Source organism: Colobus angolensis, unplaced genomic scaffold, assembly GCF_000951035.1.
Source record: "Colobus angolensis palliatus isolate OR3802 unplaced genomic scaffold, Cang.pa_1.0 Scaffold42, whole genome shotgun sequence".
Taxonomy (NCBI): Eukaryota; Metazoa; Chordata; class Mammalia; order Primates; family Cercopithecidae; genus Colobus; species Colobus angolensis.
Window position 1 is genome coordinate 3,028,166 of NW_012117599.1, and position 10,067 is coordinate 3,038,232.

The 10,067-nt window shown below is 35.3% G+C and overlaps 1 protein-coding gene across 3 annotated transcripts in view; it reads right to left on the reverse strand.

Annotated features, from left to right (window-relative positions):
- Positions 1-7,355: 7,355 nt before the first annotated feature.
- TSGA10 (testis specific, 10) overlaps positions 7,356-10,067 on the reverse strand; it is a 174,466-nt gene continuing 171,754 nt past the window's right edge. For all 3 annotated transcript variants that reach the window (XM_011956551.1, XM_011956552.1, XM_011956553.1), the window contains one exon: positions 7,356-8,314. In XM_011956551.1, coding sequence (XP_011811941.1) covers positions 8,290-8,314 — 25 coding nt within the window. In that variant the 3' untranslated portion in view covers positions 7,356-8,289. The remainder of the gene's footprint in view (positions 8,315-10,067) is intronic.

Here is a 10,067-nt window from a genome sequence, read left to right on the forward strand (position 1 = left end):
AAGGAAATTTAGGAAATTCAAAACTATGTGAAAATTAAATAAGATTATTTATTGATTACTCCTGAATAATCAATAGGGCAAAGAAGAAATCACAAGGGAAATCAGACAATGTTTTGAGATAAATGTAAGAGAAAAATACAACATATTAAAATTTGTGGTATGGAGCTAAAGCAATAAAGGGAATTTAAAAAATTTATTTAGTAGAGGAAAATGTATAGCTACAGGCATTTAAGTAAAAGAAAAATCTTAAACAAATAACATTTTAAGAAACTGTAAAAAGGAAGAGAAAATTAAATCCAAAGCAAGCAGAATGAAGGAACTAATAAAGATCACAGTGGAAATAAATGAAATAGAGAACAGAACAACAGTAGAGAAAAGCAACAAAATCAAAAGTCGGTTCTTACAAAATATCAACAAAATTGGCATAATTGTAGCTTGACCCCATTGTCTTCAGAGAAATTAACTGATTACAGCATAGTTATAACCACTCTTGAACTGAGCATTTTACTTCTACTTTAATAAGCCATAGCATTAACTTTTTTGGTATTAATTTTTAAGGAGTCACATTTGTACTGGCTTTTATTAACTTGTCATCTATTGGAATGTCTAGGTCATTTTTCCCTTTGAATGTTAACCTCTGTTAATTATTTGAAGATGAGCAAGTATCTTAACAAAAATAAGTTTAAATACTGTATCTTTAAAGCAAAAATGAATCATATTTATGTATATTTATAGATGTGTATATATATGTACATACAAATATACATTGTGTGTGAATATAATTATATATGTATTCCTGCTGTTAGCTATCATTATTAGTCATCTTAGTCCTCCAAAAACTCCTTATCTCATATGCATGGGGAACCTCTCTTCAGGTTCCTCTAACCAGCGTCTTATACTCTCTGCTTTCACAAGGTGCAAATGCAAAGGATTCTGGGATTCAACTGGGACTCATTTCCCCTTGTCTTCTCAGTTGGCCTCAAAGCCCCTGGATTGTATCTGAAAATGTTGAACAAAATGCTTCCAATCTGGAGAGAGCATGGTACTGACTTTGAGAGGGACACATTAATTTCATGGTATAATTTATTTAGTTATTTAATTTATACAGAAGAATAAGTACAGATTCAGTAATAATAGACCAAACCATTCCACATAAGAAAATGCACAGAAGGAAGTGATGAGTAGACTATTTAAAAAGTAGGGCTATGAAGAAAATGTCAATCCATATTAAAACAGCACATTACAGTCTGACTTACCTCTCAGAATGTCTGAGTTTCAGCATTATGTCATTTAATGATGATATCATTTCAGGATATAATATTTCACATGTTGTGCTTACAAGTATCAATCTGGCTGAACCTCCCTCACGCAACAAACACTGTGGTACTGAGCCAAGAAATATGGATAAGCACAGTAAAGAGATAATACTAATATATAAGAATTTTGCTCAAAATCATTGCCTTTTCTACTGTGAGAGACTTGAGGGTTTTTAAAAATCTGATGTTCAACTTTTACACTGCTGGTGGGCGTGTAAATGAGTTCAACCATTGTGAAAGACAGTGTGGTGATTCCTCAGAGACCTAGAGGCAGAAATACATTTGGCCCAGCAATCCCAATACTGGGTATATGCTCAAACGAATATAAATCCGCCTGTTATAAAGATATATGCACACATAAGTTCACTGCAGCACTATTAACGATAGCAAAGTCATCAGCCTAAAGGAATCAACCTAAATGTCTGTCAATGATAGACTGGATAAAGAAAATATGGTACATATATACCATAGAATAATATGCAGCCATAACAAGAAATGAGATCCTGTCCTTTGCAGGGACATGGATAGAGTTGGAAGCCACTATCCTCAGCAAAGTAACGCAGGAACAGAAAACCAAACAATGCATTTTCTCACTTATAAGTGGGAGTTGACTGATGAGAACACATGGACACATGGGGAGGAACAGTACACACTGGGCACCTGTTGGGGATGGAGGGAGAGCATCAGGAAGAATAGCTAATGGACGCTGGGCTTAATACTTGGGCGATGGGATGACCTGTGTAGTAAATCACCATGGCACATGTTTACCTGTGTAACCAATCTACACATCCTGCACATGTACCCCTAAAGTTAAGTTGAAAAAAGTAAAATAAAATCTGGTGTTCAGTTGTCCACTGAAAATAAAGAGAAGGCATTTATATTTTAGCATACATAAAGATTTAAACTGATTTAAAATATACTATCTAAGACATATTAGAATTCTTAACAGTAGTGAATTTGCAGCCCTGCTGTGCTTGGTAAATTAATTATTTTAATAATTTTAAATAGTCTTTTTTTTTTTTTTTTGAGATTGATTCTTGCTCTATTGCCCAGTCTGGAGTGCAGTCGTGTGATCTCAGCTCTCCGCAACCTCCACCTCCCAGGTTCAAGCAATCCTCCTGCCTCAGCCTTTCGAGTAGCTGGGATTACCAGTGCCTGCCACTAGGCTCGGCTAATGTTTTGTATTTTTAGTAGAGATGGCGTTTCACCATGTTGGCCAGGCTGGTCTCAAACTCCTGACCTCAAGTGATCCACCTGCCTCGGCCTCCCAAAGTGCTGGGATTATAGGTGTGAGCCACTGTGCCCGGCCTTAAATAGTCTTAATATCAGAAAGTACTAATGAAAAGGAGTATGGATCTTCTCTGTGTCCTTTTCAGTTTCTCTATGGAATAAGTAAGGGAATGATACTATAAGGATGTTAGCATTTACTGAAAACTTACTATGTGCTTAGCACCATTCTAAGCACTTGGATTTAGAAGCTGTGAACTTATTTCAAAAAATTTAAATATTTGACATTAAACACAAAAGTTAAAAGCAGCCACAGACTGATATGTACATCATGCAAATTAGGTAAATATATTTAGAACTGACTTGGGTGTACATGAAGATTTGTAAATATTACATCTTAAACTACTACCTTCACCTGGAAAAAATATTCAGAAGTCCTGGACTGTGTTATTAATATCATATGTGAGATATTTTTGGTGAATGACAGTCACTCACAATTCTCTTGTCGTTTAGGATCCTGAGCTTTTTAATATACTAGTTTTAAGGATTCTTGGCAAGGAACAACTTTCAAACCACTCATGATTCCACTGCAATAAAAAATGTTCAAGTCAGTTTAACTATTCTTGAGAAGAAAACCAGGGTGAGTCAATGTACATCACATCTTCAGCTTCATTTTGAGGCTGTTTTAGTTAGCAGGTAGTGAAATTTAAAGCACTGCTATGTTACACAGGAATAAACAAACATATCAAAAGAGGAGAAAGCTTACAGGCCTCATAAAACAACAGTGCAAAACAAGTTCAAGTAACTTTGCAAGGAATCTGGATACCTTTCACTCCCAATCAAAACATCAAGCAGACAACGGAGAATTTAAAAAAATAATCTATACTGTTATAAAATACAAAATTACCAGCTTCTCTTTTTTTTGAGACAGTCTTGTTCTGTTGCCCAGGCTGGAGTGCAGTGGCACAATCTCAGCTCACTGCAACCTTCACCTCTTGGGTTCAAGCCATTCTCCTGCCTTAGCCCCCCAAGTAGCTGGGATTACAGGCACCTGCCACCATGCCTGGCTGATTTTTGTATTTTTAGTATCGGGTTTCACCATGTTGACCAGGTTGGTCTTGAACTCCTGACCTCAAATTCGCCTGCCTGGGGCTCCCAAAGTGCTGGAATTACAGGCATGAACCACCAAGCCCAGCCCACAAAATTACCATCTTATATCCTTAAAGGGTTGGATTTTATTTTGTAAGAACTAGACCCTATCAATAATCGATTATGATACTACATGGTCAGATTAAACACTAACCTCTAAGACCTAATTCAGAAAATAGCTTGAGTACATGAGGACTGAGCATCTCATGCTTGAATGTTTGTCACATCAAGTACTTTATTACCATGAGATCACACCACTCTCAGTGATTTACTATTTCAGCTAACCTATCATGGTAATATACATTGCTTTATTCAAAAATTTTCACACTTTTTTAGTTAAAAGAGAAACAACTAAAATTGCATGAATTAAAGTGGTTACAGCAACAATCACAGGGTACTTCGTGTTTAGTTGCTATTCAAAGTTTTAAGTGCATTAGTGTAGTGAAAAGACTAGGCAACATTGTTTTCTGGAATGCTATGGTTTATAAGAAAAAAATGTGACCTTTTAATTGAAAACAGCTTCATAAATAACAGATATATGGTGTAAACACTCTGAGCATCTGTTACTCTGAAGAATTACACCCATACTTGAATAAAATCTTGGTAAATCCAAGAAGCAACAAAGAAGCCTCAAGGTGAAAGTTCTTCAGCGAGAACAAAGAGATGATGAAGATTCATTGCATATTAGCAAATGCACCAGTTAGTGGAAACACTGTGATTGGCGGGCAATGATCATACAAATCACAGCCAAAGATAAATGAGGCAGAAGAGCAAGGTGGTTAAGAGCATGGTCACTGGCATAAGACACACACATGTGTTCAAAGACCGTGACTCAGATGCTTACTTGCTTTGGGATTTTATATATAGGACAATCATATAACTTCTCTGAGATTCCATTTTCCTCTCCTTATACCCATAATACGGAAAAAATCATATCTACGCCACTGGCTGTTTGGGGAACTAATTATTTTCGTTCTCCAAAACTTAGTGATGAACTAAGAATAACTATATTTATTATTAAAGAAGAAAAGTTAAAATAAGAAAGAAGATGGCAGAGTAAAAACGGTGTGATGAAAGGTCATCTGTTTACAACAAAAACAGATCGGCGGTGATACAGCTGATGGGGTGGACCCTGCAGGGACAAGATAAACAACATCCAAACAGCCCAATAGCCTCACAGATGCCCCTAAACTATACAAAGGTATAAGAATCAAAAGAATGCTCAAGTAGGCTGCGTGCCTTATAAAAGAGCAAACCAAGATTCACTCACTTCGGTTGTTTCTGAACTTACCACCATAGCTAGCACACAAAGGCAAATCATTCATTTCAGTAACAGACTAGAAAAGACCATTTATAGTAATGTGTAAAACCTAAAGAATGCTACAAAACCAGAAAACAGATAAGCGTATTTGAGGAGCCATCCGGTGATCCTAGAGAATCAAAGCAAGCACCATAATAAAAATGCACAAACTCTACAGGGGGAAAAAAAAAACATCTGGGCACAGTGGCTCACATCTGTAATCCCAGCACTTTGGGAGGCTGAGGTGGGAGGATTGCTTGAACCCAGGAGCTCGAGACCAGCCTGGGCGACATAGTAAGACCCCATCTGTACAAAAATGTTTTAAAATTACCTGAGTATGATGGCATTGCACCTATGGTCCTCACTACTGACCTGAGGCTGAGGAGAGAAGATAGCTTTATATCCTTAAAGGGTTGGATTTTATTTTCCAAGAACTAGACCCTGTCAATACTGGATTATGATACTACATGGTCAGATTAAACACTAACCTGTAAGATCTAATTCAGAAAATAGCTTGAGTACATGAGGACTGAGCATCTCATGCTGGAATGCCATGATCGCACCACTGCACTCCAGCCTGGGTGACACAGCAAGACCCTGCCTCAAAAAAATAAAATAAAAAATAATCAAAAATAATCAAAAAGAACAATTAAATGCATTTGAAAGAGACAAGTATAAAATAATTTGATCGAGTAGTATAATAATCACATATTTAAGTTCACAAAACTCAGGAAGGTGATTGGTTAGTCTTCAGAACTGGATCACAAACTAATACTTATTACACAAGAAATGCAACTTTGAGCAAAGCCTTTGGGAAGTGTAGGAGACTCTATTAAAGATGCTTTATAAGAAAATGAGTAGGGAGACAGAAAAAATTAGCAGATTCTTATGATAGTGTTATTTTAAAATGTTAATATATTTCAAGTATCTGAATTCATAATTTCAAATAATTTTTGGAGCAATAACTGTTTAGGAATCATAATTGACTTCAAATCCAGTGGCTTCCACTCATATCCTCTTTTTCTTCCTTTATTGCTCCCGGGTGAATAACTTACAATCATTGTGGCCAATATTTGTACAGAGTGTCAGCTAGAAATTTTCTTTACATCATTAACACTTTTACTTGATTCAAATCTAAGTTTTTAGTAGCTGACATTATTATCAGAACACATTTAGTTAATTCATTATGCCCACTGGTTGCTAACCTGTAATAAGGGAGATGAACTCTAAGAGGAATAATATACTAAAGATCAAATTACACCTGCTCCTTTTGAAACTATAGCTTATAAACTTCAGAATGGAGCCTCGTGTCAATGCCCTGCTCTTACTTCTACCAGAAAGTTTCATGATGTCTCAGATAAACCAAAGACAAGACGAGTTCTGGTGGTGCTTGGAATTTCAAAATAGGATTAATATACAACAAATTTTAGATTTAAGTTACTCAGAGGGTTAACAATTCTTTTTTCACAAACACCCTTACTTTAGCAGAAGTAGGTGTTTTATATTGAACATGATATTTGAAAGCTGAGAACTCTTTTTCAGGAGATTTCCTTGCCATCCAAGGAAGAATATGTTTGGTATAGTTTCATATATTGTGTTTACATTAGGCAGTCTCTGCCATAGCAACAGGCTATTAAATATTTATATCAAGCAATTAGAATCTCATTTAAAACAAATGTTCTTGAATATTACCAAAACAAAAATCTTTTCTTTGAAATTTTAACATAGAATGCAGATGAGTTTTCTCCTTCCTTTAGATAATGATGGTCCCTTTATACTTACCATATAATTGTCCCTTTAAATGTTCTATAATTAATGGCACAAGGCAAGTAAAGCATACTTTCAATCAAACACGGAAATATTTTCTTACATACTTCATTCCTGCGTCCCTCAGGCTCCCTTCCCACATACTGCCCTCCACACATAATATGTGTTAAGTGCATATGACAGTAAGATTCAGCTTTTTGTCAGCTCTTCTAGGTGGATAGATTAAAGTTAATGTGATGATCCATTACTAAGGTCATTGGGTCACCCAAGAAAGATGAATTTTTCATGTTTATCAACATCCTATTTAATAATAGCAAGGACAACTTTTTTGCATATTATTCTTTAAAATGCTTACAAAAGGGCATTTTACTTTACATTATTAATTTTTAACCAATCTGTAATTAATGTCTTAAACTGGATGACCGAACCTGAAGGTTTTAAAAAATCAAACTAAAGTGAATATATAGCCTGAAATTATAGTAAAATATCAGCTTGCTAGTGATTAAACAAAACCTAAATCAGAGCACTTTCCTACATCACTATAGTCATATCGAATAGTGACTACATAAAATGAGAAATTGTCTGCATCATATGAATACTATTAATGACAAGCCTTTTTTTTATTAAAATGGCAAGAATACAAATAGCTTATATCAGTAAAATACAGTAGCATTCAGGCTCTAATATGAACATTACATCAAAGCCTATGGACAGATAAGGTAAGAGATTTAGGAAATTGGGGGAGGAAGGACACATCACTTATCTTGTTACTCTAGATTACAGACAATAAAATAAAATGGCAATTAAGTTGATTGCAGTACTTGAAAGAAAACTTATTAAAAATACAGATTTTTAATAAAATCTTACATTCTTGACAGATATATCATCACCTACCTTTCTAAAAATAGTAGTAGTAAACACAATTGTAGAAAATGTATGTTACTTAGTCTTCGAGTGGTACAATACTACAGATTTTAAAGCCCTGACAACACTCCTACTTTCTGCAGATTCAGTATCAGATTATGGCATGGAATTTATGTAAGATTGGTTCCAAAATGGAATATCAGATCCCAGGCCAGTATCGGTAAATTGTACCCATTTTGGCACAGATGTTCCAGCCATGAAAGCACAAATCACAAAGAAAAAAAATTAATCAACCAATTATTTGAGATACCAAGAAAGGAAAGGAAATCAGTTTTGTAAAAACACTTTTCCCTGTTTTAATAAGTTTCTTTATTTACTCCGGATAGTGAACATAACAGTGTTCAATAGTGACGTAAACAGATTTTACACTCACTATTACTGCATGGATAGAAAGAGCCATATGCATTTTTGTTTTTATAAGTCATCTCAGATCACTGCAACATGGCACATTAGAACAGAGATTCAGAGACACAAAGTTAATAAATACATTTAACATTGCCAAGCATTTAAAAGATAAATGCACTCATGTCGCAAAAAAAAAAAAAAAAAAAAAAATCAGTTTGTAACTTTGGCCTTTCTCAGGGATGTGAAGAATCATTTCAGGTGTCAGAAATCTCTGTAGCAAAGATTACTATAAGAGAAAAAATCATGCTGATTAATATTTTTAATTCAACTTTTTCAACATGTGTAACAAATATATTCTAGTAAGTGTATCACTTTAGCAAAATGTAAGATTTTTCTTCAGTTTCTATGAAGGAAAACAAAAAACAATATATTTTTTCGCTCAGTTTTCACAAACTGTGGTACATTCATATCATGGAATACTATTCAACAATAAAAAGGAATGAACTACTGATACTTACAGCAGCTTGGATGGATCTCACGGGCATTATGCTGAATGAGAAAAGTCAATCTCAAAAGGTCATCTCAAAATGACAGAATTATAGAGATGGAGAAGAAAGTAGTGTTTCCCAGGAGACAGGGAGATGACGAAGGGCAGGGCTACAGCTACAAATAGGCATAATGAGGGAGTGAATTCTTTGGTGCTGATGGAACAACTTCGCATCTTGATCACAGTGGTGCTGTGTGTGGATTGTAAAAAAAAAAAAAAAATACACATACAAACAAATGAGTGCATCTAAAAACTAGTGAAATCTGAATAAGGCCTATAGACTAGTTAATCACATTGTGCTAATGTCAATACCCCAGTCTGTAAGATATTTCATATAGAAGCTGGGGTAAGGATATGTGCGACTGTCTATATTATTTTTGCAACTACTTGTGAGACTATAATCATTTTATTTTTTAATTATTAATATTTTTTTTTTGAGACAGTCTCACTCTGTCGCCCAGGCTGAAGTGCAGTAGCGCGATCTCAGCTTACTACAACTTCTGCCTCCCAGGTTCAAGTAAATCTCAAGCCTCAGCCTCCTGAGTAGCTGGGATTACAGACATGCACCACCGTGCCCAGCTAATTGTTGTATTTTTAATAGAGATGGGGCTTTGCCATGTTGGCCAGGTTGATCTCAAACTCCTGGCCTCAAATGATCTGCCTGCTTCAGCCTCCCAAACTGCTAGGATTACAGTCAGGAACCACTGCATCTGGCCAAGACTATAATCATAAAAAAAAAGTACCTGTGGAACATCTATATGATGGACTACTGCTCAGTAGTTAAAAGGAATATGTGACAACTACTAATACATGCAACAAACTGGATAAATCTGAAATATATCATGCTGGGTGAAAGTCAACCACTAGAGGTTGCATACTGTATGATTCCATTCATATGACAACCTGGGAAAGGCAAAACTAGAGAGGCAGGAAACAGAGCAGTGGTCAGAGGAAAGTAATTTCGTGTGTTGTCTGTTGTCTAGATAATAGGTGCCAGTCAAAGAACACCATTTGAAACTGAGAGTAAAAGGTTAAATGAGAAAAAAGGTGGTTAAGGGCATTGTTAATCATATTAATAGAAAGAAAACAACTAAAATAAAATAAACTCTTCCTAAAAGCCAAAAGAAATTTGTTAAGAAGCAAAGAAGACTGATCAAATGAAGAAATACAACAAATATCACATAGTACAGAAAGTAATTATAAGATAATATAACTGGGTTAAGACCATTACTACTGATGTGATATAATAGTCATATCAATAATGTAAAAGATTTTAACTCATCTACTTTATTTATGCTGCTTGATTCTATTTTTGAGACAGGGTCTCGCTCTGTTGCCCAGGCTAGAATGCAGTGGCACAATTACGGCTTACTGCAGCAGTGACCTTCCACCAGGCTCAGTTGATCTTCTCACCTCAGCCTACCAAGTAGCTGGAAATACAGGCACGTGCCACCACATCTGGCTAATTTTCTTTTTTTTTTTTTTGTATTTT